The sequence below is a fragment of the Phacochoerus africanus genome, chromosome 15, assembly GCF_016906955.1.
Source record: "Phacochoerus africanus isolate WHEZ1 chromosome 15, ROS_Pafr_v1, whole genome shotgun sequence".
Taxonomy (NCBI): domain Eukaryota; kingdom Metazoa; phylum Chordata; class Mammalia; order Artiodactyla; family Suidae; genus Phacochoerus; species Phacochoerus africanus.
Window position 1 is genome coordinate 114,817,475 of NC_062558.1, and position 18,873 is coordinate 114,836,347.

The 18,873-nt window shown below is 52.4% G+C and overlaps 1 protein-coding gene across 1 annotated transcript in view; it reads left to right on the plus strand.

Moving 5' to 3' along the window:
• NEURL1 (neuralized E3 ubiquitin protein ligase 1) overlaps positions 1-18,859 on the plus strand; it is a 34,495-nt gene extending 15,636 nt beyond the window's left edge. Inside the window, 4 exon segments of the mRNA XM_047761960.1 lie at positions 11,554-12,024; positions 12,027-12,248; positions 15,845-15,991; positions 16,503-18,859. Of these exon segments, the coding sequence (XP_047617916.1) occupies positions 11,554-12,024; positions 12,027-12,248; positions 15,845-15,991; positions 16,503-16,741 (1,079 nt within the window). The 3' untranslated portion in view covers positions 16,742-18,859.
• Positions 18,860-18,873: the final 14 nt, after the last annotated feature.

The window sequence follows — 18,873 nt, forward strand, 5'->3', positions numbered from 1 at the left end:
CTGGGTCCATGGAGGTGAGGCTCAAGCTCAGAGAGGTTGTCATTGGCCCCGGGAGGCACCACAGGTGAATGGTAGAGCCAGAACTTGGTCCCAAGTCAGTCCTGGATCCTGGGCTCTGCAGCCTTCCTGGAAGTCCAACCCCACCCTAGTGCTTTTTGCAAGGACGTGGGTGAGAGAGGAGAGCAGGAGGCTCTGGATGGGGTAAGACGCTTCTGGCTGCTCCCAGGACTGCCAGCATGAGTAAGGCCGCTTCAGGGCAGTGAGAGGGCAGATATTCTGTGGGAGGCATTAGAAGGCATTCTGGAGCTATGAAAGTATCAGGCTCCCTGGCAAAGGCACACACAGACCCTAAATGCCATGGATGGCAGGGTCCTCAGCGTCTCAGACTTCCTTGGGTCCCACAGTGAGTTGATGGCTGAGATGAGACCAGAATCCAGGCCACCTGATTCCTAGTCCAGGAATCCCACCTTGCTATGCTTGAGTGTGTGCAGGCAAGTGTGTGCACGTGTGTCTGTAGGAGCATAGCCTGGGTACACATCTGCCCATGGGCAAATAGGCTGTGTGTACAGGAGGAGCCTGGATGAACCTCAGCTTTCCCTTCTGTGAAATGGGTTGGTAGGAAGATGAAATTCAGCCGAAGAGGCTGTGAGTAAAGTGCCCAGCTGAGTCCTGGGTACCACGTTGATGCTGAGTCAACACTTGCTCTTCCTAGTTCCCTTCCCTGCCTCCTCGCCAAACAAACAAACAAACAAACAAACAAACAAAAAAACAAAACTGCCATGGAGGTGGTGGAAAAATGTTTTTTTCTTTTTGTCCTTTCTGACGTCAGAGCCTAGAAACAGTGAAGCTCTTCTTTTCAAAACACTTTTATTTGAGAAAAAAGAGAGTTAAAAAAAAAAAAAAGACACTGAATGTAAAAACAAAGACATGAGTAATCGTCAGAAGCCTTTCTGCATGAGGGAGGGATCCATGTCTTATCTGGCCAGGTTCCTCTCTGGAGAGGAATCTGTGCCTGGCGTGTGAAAGATGCTGAGTATTTATAGGGTGGATAGGGGAGTATGATGGGATGGACAGGTAGCTTGTTAGATGAAGGAAAGGGTCGGGGTGCTGAGGTAGACCCAGCCCTGCTCACAGAGCCCCAGGCTCGATAGGAATCAGGGAGACAAACCAAACATTCCTGAGACAATCGGGGCATGACCCGAGAGGACAGTAAATCGCCGAACGCTGTGGTCATCGGATCCCGTCCATCTGCCGAGATGGGTTCCATCCAGTTATCTCTCAACCTCTCAGCAGCCAGCCCTGGAGGGAGTGTTTTTTTTTTGTTTGTTTTGTTTTGTTTTTTTAATCTCCATTTGGCAGGGAGAAAATTGAGGCTTATGTAGGCCCGGCTTGTGTAGGAATGTGGCAGAGATGGGACTCGAACTGGGTGTTCTGATGCCAAAACCCTTATCTTTCATATTACCCGTGCCTCAGCGGGTTTAAACAGGAAAGTCAGAGGCGGCTGAGGTCAGTGAGGGAAGATGGAATCCAGGAAGGCTTCTTGGCAGAGGAGGCTTAGGCTGGGTCTACAAATTCCAGGAGGCTCAGCAGGAGGATGAAGGGGACATGCCAGCTGAGATGGGGCTTCCAAATCTCAGCGGCCGAACGAGGGGCCTGGAGAATAACCTTGAAGGGCCCCATCCTGGGGCAGAGCCCAGGCGGCCGGCCTCCTTCCCCCTTTGACTATAAATGGGTTTTCACGCAGCATTTTCACTTGCCTTTGGATTTCCTGTCAGGCTGCTCTCTGTACACCCGGTAAGGCCGAGGCCCCAGCTGATTCTGATCACAGCCACAAACCACCGTAATCCCTGGACACTTTCAAACACAGATTATGGCCCCTAAAGTGAATTTGCAGATTAAAATATCTCCTCATTTTGTTCTTTCTGATTTAAAAAAAAAAAAAAAGATTCACTCAAGATATCTTTGGAGGAGTTCCCTTCGTGGCTCAGTGGTTAATGAACCTGACTAGGATCCATGTGGTTGCACGTTCGATCCCTGAGCTCGCTCAGTGGGTAAAGGATCCGGCATTGTTGTGAGCTGTGGTGTAGGTCACAGATGTGGCTTGGATCCTGTGTTGCTGTGGCTGTGGTGTAGCAGCTGTAGCTCCGATTTGACCCCTAGCCTGGAAACTTCCATGTGCCGCAGGTGCAGCCCTAAAAAGCAAAAAAAAAAAAAAAAAAAGACCTCTTTGGGGGTGGGCGGGCTGCTCTATGCCCCCACCCCCGGGACATGCCCACTGCCCCGTGTGGCCTCAGGGTCCGTCTCCCTCCCCGTCCTCGTCGCTGTCGTCCCCCCTGCCCATCTCCCCCCTCTCCTGCCCACCACATCACTGCATGAGCTCGTCTGGGCCTCTCTCCCTCCACCCAGATCCCAACAGCTCCTCTGCACTCCCGGGTCTCCCCCCTTAGCTGCTGCCTTTGTGTTTCTCCTCTGAAGTAGTTGCTGTCTGTCTTGGTGGCTCTGAGGATGGGCCTGTCTTTCCTGGAGTGATTGTCCCCCAAACCGGTGTCTCATCTTTAGAGACTTCCTACCAGGCCTGCCCCCTTCCCTTCATGCTTCTGTCTGGAACCTGTGGCCACAGCCCTCCAAACCCCACCTGGCCAGTATCAGCTTCTCAGACCAGAGACAGCCTGGCATCCCTGGCACATAGTAGGTCTGCAGGTCAGGCCATGGACAGATTGGCCCTCTTCCTAGACAGAGTGGAGGCAAGGGCTAGTGTCTCTCTCGGATCGACACCTCCAGGTCGGGGCCCCATCCACCCCCCACGGCCCTGACCATCACCTAGGCCCGCCAGTGCCCACCCCACGGCCCCAGCAGACCTGCTTTGGGCCTTCCCCAGTTATGCTGGAGTTGACAGCAGATCATCCTCTTCCCTCCAGGCATCCTGGCCCAAGCCTGGGCTGGCATCTCTAAGAAAAACAGCTTCCTACCTCCAGGAAGAAGGACCTGCCAGCAACTAAGTAAATAGAAGTTTTATGGAGTAATTAATACTTGGAGAGATAAGTTCCTATCCTAGTTTTCAAGGTCTCCCTGCTCCTCTCAGAAATACTGGCTCAGGGAGAGTAGCTGTGGGTCCTGGCTGAAAGCTAGCGGGCCAGGATTCCACTTACAGGGTGCTCGGAGCACCCCCAGTACCCACCACAGCTAAGCGCTACACAGGGGTCATGGGGAGACCCTTAAATTAAAAATCCAGGAGTTCCCATCATGGCTCAGTGGTTAATGAGTCCTACTGGGAACCATGAGGTTGTGGGTTCCATCCCTGGCCTCGCTCAGTGGGTTAAGGATCCAGTGTTGCCGTGAGCCATTGTGTAGGTCGCAGATGAGGCTCAGATCTGGCATTGCTATGGCTGTGTCGTAAAGCCAGCAGCTGTAGCTCTGACTGGACCCGTAGCCTGGGAACCTCCATATGCCATGGGTTCAGCCCTAAAAAGCAAAAAAAAAAAAAAAACAACAACAACAACGAAAAAACCCCAGCCCCTTTCATTGAAAAGTGTTTACATCGGGTGCATACCATATGGCTGCTCTGAGGTGACCTAAATCCAATTCTGCAAAAAACTGGCTGTAGAATAAAACTGTGGGCGTGCAGCCCGGGAGCAATTCAGGAGGACTTCCTGTAGGAGGGGAGTTTCAAATCAGGAACCAAGGCAGGTGAAGTGAATGGACTGGTTAAGGAAGAGCAGTTTAGGCCAGATAAGAGCGGTGTGCACCGAGAGAGGTGGGGAATGGGCGGTGAGTTGGGGAGCAGATCCTTCAGGGGAGGAGGTGAAGCAGGAAGGTAGGGAATGGCTTGTGGAGAGCAGCTATGCACCAGTGTGTATGTGCACACACCACAGGGGAGAGACCAGAAAGAGTAGAAGGTTTCTGGCAGCTTCTTGCAGTTGAGTTTTTAAATAAGAGGAAATGTGGCCCAGAGATGGGGAGGGACCTGCCCAAATTCTCCCAACTAGTCAGAAGCCTGTCTGGGCCTGGAAGTCAGATCTCCAGTGAGAAGACTTATTACCACATCAGAATGTTTGTGGCTGAGCCCAGAAGGGCGTTAGGAGGGTGTTAGGTGGGGGCTCTCAAGGACTCAGGGTGTCATCCCACCTCATTGCCCACCAAGGGACTGTCAGGGTAGCTTTCTGAGGGCCAGGCTGCTGCTGCACCAGTTTCCGGAGTGGCAGGCCAGCCTGGCTGCCCATCACTCCGTAGATAAGGCCCGGGGTCAGGTCCCCATCCAGGATGCGCCTCAGCTCATGGTGCAGAGTGTGAGGCATCCCAGCCGGCTGAGGACCACACTGCCATCTGGGGCTTCTTCCGCTTCCCAGGCTAAACCAATATTTACCTTCATCTGTGGCTGCCAGGGGCTGAGAGGCAAATATTAGCTTAAGGAGCCTGAGCCAAGCCCTTGGGATGGAGAAAGAGCTGAGGATGCTGATTTCTTCCTCATTGATAGTTTTCATTTCTTCTTAGTTAAAAAAATAAAAATAAAAATCTTGCTGTTCCTTCTGCTTCAGAGACTCTTCCAAGCACTCCTTTTCTGCTAACCCCAAATTTTGTCAATTATATCATGGCCCAATACCAAACCCTCCCCTCCACCAGGGAGCCTTCCCTGACCGCCTCTGTCCTTCATGGACCCTTCCTGACCACCTGAAGTGCATGGAGGTCTAAGCGTGTATTGGCAGTTCTGCATCATGTAGTGTCCTGCTTTTGAAGAAGGCAGCAGAAATCCTCTTTGCCTATTTTATTTATTTATTTATTTATTTTTGTCTTTTTGCTGTTTCTTTGGGCCGCTCCTGCGGCATATGGAGGTTCCCAGGCTAGGGGTCTAATTGGAGCTGTAGCCGCTGGCCTACGCCAGAGCCACAGCAACACGGGATCTGAGCCGCGTCTGCAACCTACACCACAGCTCACAGCAAGGCCGGATCGTTAACCCACTGAGCAAGGGCAGGGACCGAACCCGCAACCTCATGGTTCCTAGTCGGATTCGTTAACCACTGCGCCACGACGGGAACTTCAGCCTATTTATTTTAAAAGTTACTCTTGTACTCATTTTGCAGGTAAGGAAAGAGAGGCTCAGAGAGGTCTGATAACTTGCCCACAGCCCCACAGCTTGGCGGAGCTGGGGCTTGAGCCTAGGAGCGTGGGCTTCCCAGCTTCTCTAAATACGAGTCTATCTGGTTTCCCCCTTAAGTCTAGATACCCCCCAAGGGTGGGGACTTTGGCCCTCCTGTGTTTTCCAAAATAGAGATGACGAGAGTTCAAGGCATCAGGGGCCGGCCGCATATGTGGAGGTCGAAGGGTCGAGGGTCGAAGTGGGGCAGTGGGTGCCCAGCATCCTATATCAGTGGTGAGGGTGGCTCTGCTTGGCTTGTAGTTCCCCAGAGGCTTTTGAGAGCTTTGTTAGGTTCTGCTATTCCCAGCACACTCTAATTTTCTACCAGAATGAATACATATATGAAGTGCAACCATGTGTAATTGCCAATATTGGAATGTCCAAAAATGGCAGTTTTAGGTGTTTCCATCTAGTATCTCTTTGGCCCAAGACAGAGTTTTGGGGACCTTAGCGAGACCCTGGGTAGGACCCAGGGTGGGGTGTGTGGAGGGGAAGAGCTGGGGCCTTGCGGTGTTGGGGACAGAGCCTTCATTGCAGAAGCATAAGCCCTGAGTGAATCAAGCCTCAACTCGGCCACTCACTAGCTCTGGGCAGTTCTTAGCTTTTCTGTGCCTCTACCACCTCATCTGTTTTTGGACATAATTATGCATGAGCCGTTTCCCTCACAGAAAAACTGTGAGGCTCGAGGTTCTACAAAAATGTTTGCACAAATGGGAAGGGCTGTTGTTTTTAGGTTAAAAAGGAATATCTAATTTTAAAACATCACCAAAATAGACAGTCCCTGGCCAGTTCTCTCATCGGGAGAGGGAGCCTTAAAACCAAGTCCTTGTCTCTGAATGAGAGTCAAGCCATGTGATCTAAAACCACATCTCTGGTTTTCCAGCTGGTTCCTTGGAGCACTGGGGTTTCACAGAGGCATCTCCGGGGTGACCAAGTGGCAGGGCCCTGTGGCCACCTCTTAGATGTCAACCAGAGCTTTCAGGTTCTGCTGGAGCAAGAGGATTCCATTGCTTTAAAAAAAAGTTTGGGAACCACCAGACCAGATGATTCTGAGTATCTGTACCTCTCAGATCCTATGGCTTGCAGGATCTAAAAATCGAAGAGTCTGTGACTCTGAGTGATTCTGAGACATTCTGTCCTTCGTCCTGTGAGCCTCAGCAAGTGTCTTAGCTTTCCAGCGGTTGGGTTTATATGGAGAGGGTGGAGGTGGTATGGGTTTCAGGGCACTGACCAGAAGGGGGGAGAAACCCCTCTCCCGTTCAAGCTGCCCTCCTGGCTCCTTCCCCTTCCCTGTGCCAGCTGGGGACCAGCAGGAGGATGTTTAGGGACATAGTAAAAGAGCTGGCTTGCCTTCCAAATGGGGGCTGGCGGCTGCAGGCTGCCCCGTGGTTAAAGATTATCCAGTGCTGCGGATGTGAGAATCTAAACAAACAAGACTCAGGCTGATAGCAGGCCTGCTTCAAAGGGGCCTCTTGCCTGCCTCTCAGGCTCCCTGCTCCAGTGCCCAGGCCCTGCCTTGGTTGCCCAGCAGTGGCTGACAAGGTGGTGGGAGGGGACAGGCGAGGGGGGTCTCTGGGCAGGAGCTGGTCCCCGCACCCTTGGCCTGGCGCCTCCTCCTCCCCATTCCTTCCTCCTCAGGGGCTTCCCTCAAACGGTTCTTCCCAAGCATTTGCTAAAGCAGTTTTCCCGCCCGAGTGCCTCTCGCTTCTGTCTGTTGATCCAAACCGTCTTGTCCTTCAGGGCCTGGGTCAAATCTTGTTTCTTCTGAGATGCTGTCTCTGACTCATTCTGAAACAGGAGTTCTCTGCCTCATTTGGAGAGCGTTACCCTCAAAAGGATGTTTATCCTAAGGAAGAGAAGGCATCGGACCCCAGGAATGGATATAGGCCATGTGGATCCAGGCAAAGAGAGTGTTTCTAACAGTCATGGTTATTCCAAGGTCGGGGCTAGGTGGCTTTGGGAAGTGGTGAGCTGCTTGTCCCCAGGGGCCTTCTAGCCAAGCTGGGTGAGAATTTGGCAACGATAGATTTCTTCATTCTCCTCTCAGGTCCTGTCTAACCTGAGACACTAAGAACTTTGTCACAAAATTGTATTCAAATATTTTCATGCCTCGAAGTTTTGATTCTCTCAAGGGCTGCTGGCTCTCCAGGGCCCAGGTCCTGGCTCTCCCTTTTTCTTTAACCCCGGCCCAGGGCGGGCACACAGTGGCAATGAGTGGGTGACCTGAGTGCCACCCCAAGGGGAGGAAACTCTGGCCCAGGCCTCCCTGCCCTTTGCAGGGCCTGGCTCTTCCTGCCCTGGCCCAGGGGAGCTTCGAGCCAGCACCAGGAGCCAGATTAGTCAGGAGCTGAAAACTGACAAGTTCTTTCCTAAAAGAGGGGACGCAGGAGGGGAGCTGGCTTTGCAGCTCCCAATCAGCCATAGGGCGTGACCCTGGGCTGACGCTGGGCCCTTGGGGTTCTCCCTTGGCTTTGGGGGCCGGGACCCTTCCCTGACCTTCAACTTGGTGTGGGCTTACTCTGCTGTGACCTTGGCCGTCCCCTCTGCAGAGGGTGCTCTGACCAGTTCCTCATCTTGGGTTTCATCTATTTCAGGACCCCAGCAGAGCCGGGCACACGGATGGGATGGTTATTTTGGAGCTTGCTGGCGGTCGGCAGCTGTTGCTGACCCCGAGGCAGGGAGGGGATAGGTTGAGAAGGCATACTTGGGCTGGGCACTGGCCCCAGGGATTCTGTTTTTAGCTGTTTCCCAGCATCTCCTGTACCTACTCTCCCAATTCCTGTGATATTTCAAGCAAGGCCAAAGGGGTCACTTTTCTACTCCTTTTCCTCTCTTTTATTCTCCCACTGTTTCTCCTCCTTTCTCTTCTTTTTTCCCCCTCTAATCTCTGCTTCTAGCTTCTCCTGGCTGGTCTTTAGTCAGCGATGTCATGCAGTGATTCCGTCCTGGGTGCCCACCATGACTGATGGAAAGTCTTAGGTTCAAAAAGTTAGTTGCTTGGAGTGTGCAGGTGGATCTGACTTGGGTTGGCAAACTCAGCCTGAGCAAATGCTAATAACTGAGGTTATCAGGTATCCAGGGGCCTGGGGCTTCCCACTCTACCTCTGATCCCTGCAACAGCATTGCAAAGCAGGTGTTACCCCTGTTCCCCAGGGCAGTGATCTGGGGCTGGCGGAAAGTTGTTTACCCACAGGCCACCAGCCAAGTGCTGGATCAGGCATTTAAACCCAGGCCTGTATCACCTCAAAGCCCATGCATATTCTTCTGAGCCATGTAGCATGGAAACAATAACAATGGCTCATAGTAATCCTAGGTGCCTTATTCCACTTCATCGTCACAGCATCCCTTCTGAAGGGAGTATTAGAAGCCAGATTTTATACCAATAAATAATGCTGATTTCATGGCTGGAGAGGCCCAGAGGGGTTGAGCTATTTTTCTAAGGTCACACGACTAGGAAATGGAAGAGCCAGGATTTGAACCCAAGCTGTTCACTTCAATGTCCTTGTACTTAACTACGCTCCTATCCTACCAGTATAGGGATTTTGGTGACAAAAAACCCTGAAATACTGTTAGGTTACATTATTAGAGGTAGAATGGATGGATCAGGGGAGGTGTGGTGGCCAAACTTGTGCCTTGAGCTGGTCAGGGTGCATCTGGGATCCTGAGTCTGGTTCTGCTCGTTGTCTCAGAGGTGGGCAGGGTATGCGGGGAATCTGAGTGTCCCCCGGGGAGAGTTGTCCTCAGTGTGGGGCTGAGAGGCAGCCCCAGAGGTAGTGGGTCTAAATACAGGGAGGTGGATTTCGATTTAAGAGAAGGAAATGCTTTCTTCAGGATGGAGTGGCTCAACAGTGGCTCGGGTTGTGGGGGGTGGCGGTGAGGTGGGGGGTAGTGGGCGTATTCAGTATCCGAGGACTCCTGAAAGGGCAGAGGCCAGGAGAGCTCCTATCCAGCCTCCTCCAGGGATCAGTTCTGAGGGTCTGCCCAGCTCCTCAGGCCCTGGCCTGACTGTCCTGAGTGTGTGTGGTTGCAGGTATGTGTGGGTCTGACAGCCTTGTTCCTCGAGGTCTTGGCCCCATCCCAGAGCCTCTTGTTTCTGCCTCACCCTGCTTCCCCATCACTTTGGCTCTCCGTACCCCAAGCCTCTGGAGTCCTCAAGGGCCAGTGCCCAGAATGGTTGAGGGGTGAGGGGGCAGAGAGGCTGCACCCTGGGTGGGGTCCAGGCCAGCCCACAGCCCTCCCCAGCCCCCCAGTGCTGTCTCTCGGGTCTTGCCCTCCTCGCCTCTGCCTCTCTGCAGCCCCCTAGCCTCCCTGCACTACTGCTGTCACAGAGTCAATTCCCTGGAATAATCACATTTTCCAGTCGGCTCCCTCCTTGCCAAACGCGATGCTGGGAAACCCTGACCAGCCAGGCCCCAAGAGGCTTCTCTAGAGAAGCAAGAGTCCTGGGGGGAGGGCCCAGCACCTCTCCTTGCTGGGGCCCAAACAATACTGTTCCTTAAAGGGACAGGCTTGAGGGCCGTCTCTAGATTCGGCTGGGGCTGGATCCTGGCTTTGCTCTCACCCCAAGCACTCCAGCCATCCTTACTCTCTCTTCGAGAGAAGGCACAGATTCTTCCTTGGGGAGGCTCAGATAAAAGGCTTCTGGGAAGGAATTGGCCCATGATGTGGCCTGCAGTGGCATTAGCCAAATCTGGGGACTCCCATGGAAAGGGTTTAATAAATAAGGAAGGCCTGAAAGTGGAGAATGTGGTGTCAGGAGTTGGGTAGATTTTGCTGCAATCCTGGATCTGCCGCTTGGTTACTGTCATGTAACGTCTCTGAGCTTTTACCTGGACAATGGGAACATCTCCATGGGATGCTTTAAAGATGAAATGCATGGGGTAATTCATTGCGCCTGATGACTTTTATTATAAATTATATAGGACTCCATAAAGCAGACAAAACCAGTCAAAAAGTATGGTATTAGAAACATGATTATTGGTATAGAAAGGTTCTTAGGACATAGTGAATGGAAAAGCTAGTTATGAAAAGAGAATTTGCTTGTTTGCTTTTTAGGGCCGTACCCCCAGCATATGGAAGTTCCCAGGCTAGGGGTCCAATCAGAGCTACAGCTGCCAGCCTGCACCACAGCTCATGGCAACGCCAGATCCTTAACCCACTGAGCGAGGCCAGAGATGGAACCTGCAACCTCATGGTTCCTAGTTGGATTCATTTCCACTGTACCACGATGGGAACTCCTGAAAAGGGAATTTGTATAGCAGGGTTCTTAGCCTGGAGTCCATGCCCATGGATGGCTTTATGCAATTCATTGATGACCTCAAGTTATCCGCAGAACTTAGGGATAATGTGCATTTTTCTGGGGAGATAGATAAAAGTTACCACATTTTCAAAGGGATTTGTTACCCATAAAAGTTAATTAAAAACTACTGGCATCTATATAGCATGATTCAATTTTTGTAGTAAAAGAAGTAACCAAAAAATACTGAAAAAGGCTGTAAGGTCATATGTCCAAACATTAATAGTATTTTTCTCAGATGGCAGGCTGAGAGATTACTTTTTCTCCTTGCTGAACTGTCTTTTTATATCAATAAAATCTGTGTTACTTGTATGATTAAAAAGAAGAAAGGGGAGTTCCCGTCGTGGCTCAGTGGTTAACGAATCCGACTAGGAACCATGAGGTTGCGGGTTCGGTCCCTGCCCTTGCTCAGTGGGTTAACGATCCGGCGTTGCTGTGAGCTGTGTAGGTTGCAGACGCGGCTCGGATCCCGCGTTGCTGTGGCTCTGGCCGGTGGCTACAGCTCCGATTCAACCCCTAGCCTGGGAACCTCCATATGCCACGGGAGCGGCCCAAGAAATAGCAAAAAAAAAAGAAGAAGAAAGGGTTTGAGTTCCAGTTGTCACTTTCAAAAGCTTGGATAAATTCACTTTTCTCTCAGCCTCAGGGTCCTTTCTTGGCGACAACCTCAAACGGTAATTGTTAGGATAAGATGAGACAATTTGTGCAGAGAGGCGGTCTAGGGAGCAGGGTTCCCTCTGACTCCCAGAGGGGCAGGATGTCAGCATGCATTCAGCAAATACTGCTGTCTTCTAAGGGCCGGGTGCTGTTCTGGCTGCTGGAGATAAAGAGGGAGAGCCCTAGAAGTGAGATTTTTTCTTTTTAAAATCCGACTTTTATAATCGTACCATTTAGAAGTAAGGATGTGCTTAGTTTTGGTGTCCTTCCCGAGCCAGCCTTGATCTTTTGCTTACATAGTTAGGTAAGTGTCTTGCATGACGTTATGTGCTAGCATTTTCTATACCCTTAGAGACCGGGTGCATCTTACTGGTGCTTGCTTTAAAGACTAGTGGGAGGAGGAGTGCAGGCGAGTGATGGGGACCGGGAGAGTGACGGTCTCCTGTCTCTCCCTCCCTGGACGCAGACAGCGAGCTGGTGCTCCCAGACTGCCTGCGGCCGCGCTCCTTCACCGCCCTGCGGCGGCCCTCGCTGCGGCGCGAGGCCGAAGAGGCGCGCCTCTCCGTGAGCCTGTGCGATCTCAACGTGCCGGGCGCCAATAGCGACAGCGAGGACGCTCCGCCAGCCGCCGGCTGCCCCATCCCGCAGAACTCGCTCAACTCACAGCACAGCCGCGCGCTGCCCGCTCAGCTCGACGGCGACCTGCGCTTCCACGCGCTGCGCGCCGGCGCGCACGTCCGCATCCTGGACGAGCAGACGGTGGCACGCCTGGAGCACGGGCGTGATGAGCGCGCGCTCGTCTTCACCAGCCGGCCCGTGCACGTGGCTGAGACCATCTTCGTCAAGGTCACGCGCTCAGGTGGTTCCCGGCCAGGAGCACTCTCCCTCGGTGTCACCACGTGCGACCCCAGCACGCTGCGGCCCGCTGACCTGCCCTTCAGCCCGAGGCCCTGGTGGACCGCAAGGAGTTCTGGGCTGTGTGCCGTGTGCCCGGGCCCCTGCACAGCGGTGACATCCTGGGCCTAGTGGTCAACGCTGATGGCGAGCTGCACCTCAGTCACAATGGGGCCCCGGCAGGCATGCAGCTGTGCGTGGACGCCTCACAGCGACTCTGGATGCTCTTCGGCCTGCATGGGGCCATCACGCAGATCCGCATCCTCGGTGAGTGCCCCTGGCCACGTGCTCATCTCCTTTGACCCACTCTCCTCCAGACCCAGCATGGTACTTTCTCTGGAGAGATCAGGTTTACACGGGGAAGAGCGCCCATCCCACACCCCAGGCGGTCTAGCCAAGGAGTCATAGACACCAAAGATGAGTTCTGGGTAGGACTCAATCTTCTAGTTTGTGGTCCTCAGATCTCTCCACATAAACCATGGGAAGGGGAAGAAAAGCGTGGAACATTGAGTTACACGCTCAGAATCTGATTAACCCACATTCCCACAGATATACAAACACCCTCATACACATTCCCCAGTGGCCACTTAAAAATGAGGGGGAAAAAATGTTTCCACCAGCAAAGAACTTTTTGAGGCTTAGTTTCCATTTCTCCAAAAATGGAAATAAAGACCTCTGCCTCGAAGGATGGTTGTGTGTCTAAATAAGAAAAAGAGGTTAGCATGGCAGTAACCAGGTATCTCTGCAGGGTGGTGCCTGGGTTGGGGGGCCTGTGGGCAGTCCCTGAACAGAGGGCCTGGAGGAAATGGGTTTACAGATGTCCGGGCCTTCCTGGGCTTGAATAGACTGAGTTTGAAGGGACTGGGTGACGTGGAGTTGCATAAGTCATGTTTCCCAGAATGTTCTGCAAGGATAGGTGTCCATTGAAAAGGGGTCCTTGGGTCAAAAAAGCTTGGGAAGCACTGAGTTTTTAAAAAGCAGGGAATTCTTTTCTATGGAACTTCTCAGAGCCTTTAAAATGCAGTGCAAGGAGTTCCCGCTGTGGTGCAGTGGAAGCAAATCTGACTAGGAACCATGAGGTTGCAGGTTCTATCCCTGGCCTTGCTCAGTGGGTTAAGGATCTGGCGTTGCCATGAGCTGTGGTGTAGGTTGCAGACGCAGCTTGGATCTGATGTTGCTGTGGCTCAGGTGTAGGCGGGCAGCTACAGCTTCAATTAGACCCCTAGCCTGAGAACCTCCATATGCATTGGGTGCGGCCCTAAAAGGACAAAAGACGATACATATGTGCAAATCTGTAAGAAGAGGGTAGTGATTATGCTGTCCCAGCTTTTCCAAACTGACTTGACCAGGATTTTTTTTTTTTTTTTCCACGTGTACCTTCTGAAACCTCTGTTATCTCAGAGTGTATTCATTCTCTCCAGTGACAGTCTGCTCTCCTGCAGCAGTAGGCTGGGCTAGTTTCGTTAGACTCACTTGGAGAAGCTACTGACATGCAGATTCTTGAATCCCACTTCCAGAGATTTTGTAGATCTTGGATTAGATCCTGGGCGTGTGATTTTTTTTTTTTTAAAGCAAATTTGTTTAGACAAGTTTGGGCCTCACAGCCCCCACCCTAGACCCAGGAGGCTTCACAGACAAGATGACATGTATATGTGAGTGAGCATGAGTTGACACTGTACGATTGGTGTACTATATCTAGGCAGGTGTGAATAACTAATGTATGCATATGAGCATTGTATGTAATTCTCTTGGTGATTGTGAGAGTGTGGGAGAGTTTTGTGAAACCAGATAAAATCAGTGAGGACCTCCTCCTCTTGAAAGAGACGAAATGTAGATGGAGTGTAAAATTTAAAAAGGAATGAAAAAAAATGAGGCTGGGGTGCTAAGAAGTTAGGATTGAGGGAAGATAAATCAGGAAAGGACAAAATCAGGCTAGGTGAAAAGACATCAGGAAGGAAAGAAATTGGGGTGAAAATTTAAGATGGAATAAAAAGAAACTGGACTAGGGTGCAGGAAAAAAATATCAGGCTAAGGTACTAAGATGAAGGAAATTACATAAGGGCAAGGTACTGTCTTGCTTCAGCACCATCTAATAATAGATAAGTAGCTTTCCAGTGAGGCTTCTGTTGCCCAAAGAGGCTTACTAGACTGGAGCAAAGGAGAAGCTTAAAAAACAAATAAACAAAAAACCTAGGACTTAAATGTCCGTAAAAGGAAATAGGCCAAGGTGGGTGTTGAAGAATAATCATTCAGAATTTAATATTTGTTAAACAGAATGTTCCCAAGATATTTGGAGAATTGGACATTTCAACTAGCAAATTGGTATTGAGGGATCCTGACTCCAAAGGAAGAACAAATCAGTAACAGTGTAAGAAGGGTGATTTTTTTTTTTTTTTTACCTTGTAGAGGAATGCTTTGGTTTGTTGAAGGCTTAAGTAAACTGAGAATGGAAAGAGATTTCTCTCACTTCAAAATTATAGCCAATTTCATACTTAATGGTGAAGCACTAGAAACATTAAAGTCATGAATATGGTAGAGGTGCTTTATAGTATTGTTCTGAAAATGCTAGCCAGTGCAATAAGGCAAGAAAAGCACATAAGAGAGATGACTTTCTGAAAGGAGATGAGAATTGAAACCTGTTACCACTAATATGAGAAATCCTCTGGACATCTAATGAGTATTCTTAGAAACTATTTAATGAATTAGAATGAATAATAATAAAAATACCTCCTTGAGGAGTTCCGTCATGGCTCAGTGATTAACGAACCCGACAAGTGTCCATGAGGGTTTGATCCTTGGCCTTGCTCAGTGGGTTAAGGACCTGGTGTTGCCATGGGCTGGGTGTAGGTGGCAGACACAGCTGGGATCCCATGTTGCTGTGGCTGTGGCATAGGACAGCAACTGAAGCTCTGATTTGACCCGTAGCCTGGAAACCTTCATATACCACGAGCGTGGCCTTAAAAAGACAAAAGACCAAAAAAAAAAAAAAAAGTCCCCTTGAGCACTTATCTTAGGGCCCTGTAAGAAGGTCACAGGTGAATCAGACTTCCTGCTCTCAGAAGGCTCATGGTTTAACTAGGGAAACAAATCTTCATTCTTGGGGCAAAGAACAAATGATATCCTAGGCTCTGTAGTTGCTTGCTTCATGCATGGTGTGTGTGGCTGGTCAGTGCTAGAGAGAGATGTGGTTGGGAGGGGTCAAGGCTGCCCAGAGGAGGGGATTGAGGGTAGCGCTCTGAGTCTCCCTGGATAGTTAGCTCTTTGAGGGCAAAGGCTCTATCTGTCTCATTCCCAGGTTTATGTATACACAGTGCTTGGTGCCTGGTAGGCTCTCAGCAAGGGGGGAGGAAGGAAGGGAGGAAGGATGGAAGCAAAGAGGAAAGTGAATGAAGAAAAGGAATGTTGGACAGAGTAAGTGTGGGAGATGGTGTGGGCATCTCAAAGGTGCCAATACCGAGGAGAAGGGGGTGATATCTGTGGACAGGGATGGAGAGCACAGGGCTCTGGATACAGTGGTGAGGCTGGGGCTAGAAGGGCCAGCCTGGGCAGGAGGAAGGCTTTGTTCTCTGGCATGGGAAACCTTGAAGGTGAAGGGAACATGGGGAAGGGTGGGGGTGGGATTCTAGGCAGGGGGCTTGTTTAGAGATGGCTGATGTAACACCAGAGCATGTTGCGTTGGTTCTCCAGTTTGTAGGTGGGAACAGAAAGCTGGGGCAGGGTACCCTGAGCCTAGTGGCTGGGCTGTGGAGTCAGTCTGCACCATCCAGTTCTCTCCTGGGAAACCAATGGAGGGATGGAGACACGAGTGTTCTCCCAGTGAGCCTGAGTAATGAGCCGGTCCTTCCCTCTCTCCCTTTCTGTAGGCTCCACCATCCTGGCAGAGCGGGGTGTCCCATCACTTCCCTGCTCCCCTGCCTCCACACCAACGTCGCCCAGCACTCTGGGCATCCGCCTCTCTGACCCCTTGCTAAGCACGTGCAGCTCTGGACCTCTGGGTAGCTCTGCAGGTGGTAAGTACGTCCTTCCAGTTCCGTGGTGACTGTGCAGACCTCCCACCGTGAGGGACCCCACTCCTACCGCGGCTGAGGCAGGCATGCAGCCTCTGCATCAGGACTGGGTCCAGGAGGAGCTGGAGAAGGGCCCAGGGAACCCTAGTTGAGTAGTGACTTCCGGGGTGTGTCCCATCCTGTCCCCTGGCTGGGCAGCTCTCTCCAGAGGACTTCGTTAGCATGGGAACACCAAAGGGTAGCTCAGGAGGGGTTTCTGGCCCCCTTCTTTCCTCCACCTTTCCCTCCTCTTCCATCTCATGGACGCCCTGGCCCCTGGCCTGGGCACTGAGGCGCCAGGAGTGGGGCTGCCCAGAGTGCATCCTTTTCCCTCTCGTATCCAGGAAGTTGGTTGTAGGGTAAACAGGCCAGTCCTGATAAGGGCAGGGAGAGGGGCCAGGGGGCTCTCTTCATGAACCTGGGACCAGGTTGGGCCATGTCGCCTCCTGACTGGTGGGCATCCCCTTGTCCCCAGGGACAGCCCCCAACTCCCCGGTGAGCCTGCCCGAGTCGCCAGTGACTCCAGGCGCGGGCCCCTGGAGCGACGAATGCACCATCTGCTACGAGCACGCGGTGGACACAGTCATCTACACGTGTGGCCACATGTGCCTCTGCTACGCCTGCGGCCTACGCCTCAAGAAGGCGCTCCACGCCTGCTGCCCCATCTGCCGCCGCCCCATCAAGGACATCATCAAGACCTACCGCAGCTCCTAGCCCGTCACGGTGCCCGGCCCGCAGGCACAGCTCCAGCTGAGGGGCAAGTCAACAGGGTCCCTTCTCTTCTTCCTCATTTTGGAAACTCTTCTCCCTTCTCATTAAACTTGGGAAACTGAGCCCCTAAAGGTGTGGGGAGGAAGTGGGTATCAGGCAGAGAGGTGGGGCAGAAGCAAATTGCTTGCTTTCCCCTGCACGCTGAGGGGCTAACCTGGTCCTGGTCCTTCCCCATCTGGGGTTGATTCCCAGGAGTTCTCCCTAGCCCATGTGGCACCTTTGTGAGAATTGGAAAGTGCGTCCCTTCCTGGAGCAGATGTGGCCCTGAGCCCGGACATGTGGCTTGGCTAGTAGAGTGTGGACTTTGTCGTCAGCCTCTGTTTTCTCCCTTAGCCACCTGCTCTTGAGCAGTGCACAACCTGCTCAACAGCTGCCCTGGGCAGGCAGCTCCCAGGCTGCTGCCTTACTTCTGACCTCTACCTACCTTCTCCTTCCTTTCTTCCCTGCTCTTTGGGTCTGGCAGCCAGGGGTAAGGCCAGTGGGTACCTCTCATCCTGGGCAGGTTGCAGCGTCCATGCTGTACGTCTCCCATTCACCTGGGATGGATGTACAAACAGGCACAGAAGCCTCCAGATTCTGGGTCCCTAGCCCTCGGCCTGGTTGAGATGGGGAGGGCCCTTTCCTGGTCATAGCCTTTCTGCCCAATGGTGTCGCTGGATGCTGCTGCCCTGGGGCCACCCCGGGTATGGGCTGGAAAGCAGGGTCTGCCCTCTGTCAGGCTCTCTAAAGAACAGGTGTGGCCCCTCCTTCCCCATTTCAGTGCTGTTCTGGGCCTGGCTGATACTCAGAGGCTGCAGCATCCCAGGATGGGGCAGGATCCTGGGGTGGGGGTGGGGGTTCCCTGGAGTATGAGTAGCCTTTTTCCTTTATTTATTTATTTATTGGGTTGGTAGGGGTTATTTGGCGGGAGGGTGAACTCCCATCCCTCAGTCCCCTAGAAATGCTGCCCTGTGAGCGGGGTGCCTGGTTTGAGGGGCCAGCAGAGGTAGTCATCACTCAAGATCTTCCCCAGATTCCAGCCCAGAAGTCCACAGCCAGCTGTTTACCATGAAATAGATCTCCTTAAAAAGGGACTGAATTAGAAGGCCTTCTGGCAAATTGCGTCCATTTTATAGAAAAAGGCAACAGAGCCCCTGCAGCACCCCAGACAGGTGGATCCCCCAGTCATAAAATGCCCTTCCTTTTCGGGCTGGAGTGAGGTCCTCCTCATTGGCTCATATATATCAGGAGGCCCAGGAGCACCCCCACTTCCGTAAGAACATAAGTTCTGGGCAGCCTGAGGGAGGGAAGCCCTGCTGGCCACGGCACTGGAAGGGCAGGGAGCCTGTTCCTAGGAAAAGCTCTCCACTCCCAGGAAGGATGAGAAGGGAAGGGGATAGGTCTCAGCATCTCTGAAGTTCTTATTCCCGAGTCTGGGGTGAGGGAGAACCCCCCCCCCAGCTTCTCTTAGGTTGTAGTCATCTCAGCCCTGCAGGCCCTGTCCTGATAGTCCATGGGCTGGGGCCAGCTCAGCCCCAAGCCTCCCAGCTCTCTGCCCCCTAAAATGGCTTTTTACACGCCTCAAGAGACCGCTTTGCCATAAGGCTGGCAGGGCATGGGATTCTAGACCTGGCCGCTGACCCGTTGTATGGCCCTGGGCCGGTCACAGCCTCTCTGAGCCTCAGCTGCCGCCTCTGTAAAATGATTGTTTTGAGGGAGCAGACTTTCTGACTTTCGGGAGTTCTTTGGTGGTGGCTGCCATGGGGTGGTGTGGTCAGGATGCCAGGCCGCCCCTGTCTGTACCTGCCTTGCAGCGGGACTCTGGGGAGTCACAGTTCTCCCCAGTCACTGACCTCATGGACCCCTTCTGCCGGCGTGGAGTGAGGCGGGCGGGCAGTGGCCCCATCCCATCTGGGGTCTCATCTTGGAGGCAAGGCAAGTTCTTACGCGCAGGGGCTGTGTGGCCTGAGGGTCAGGGAGAGGAAGCCACCCGTCCCATTGTCTCTGTTAGTACGAGGGTAGTTGCTGCCTCCTTTGTGAACCTGGGTCACCGTGATTGTGAATAAAGGTGATTTCGTACCAGCCTGAGAATTGTG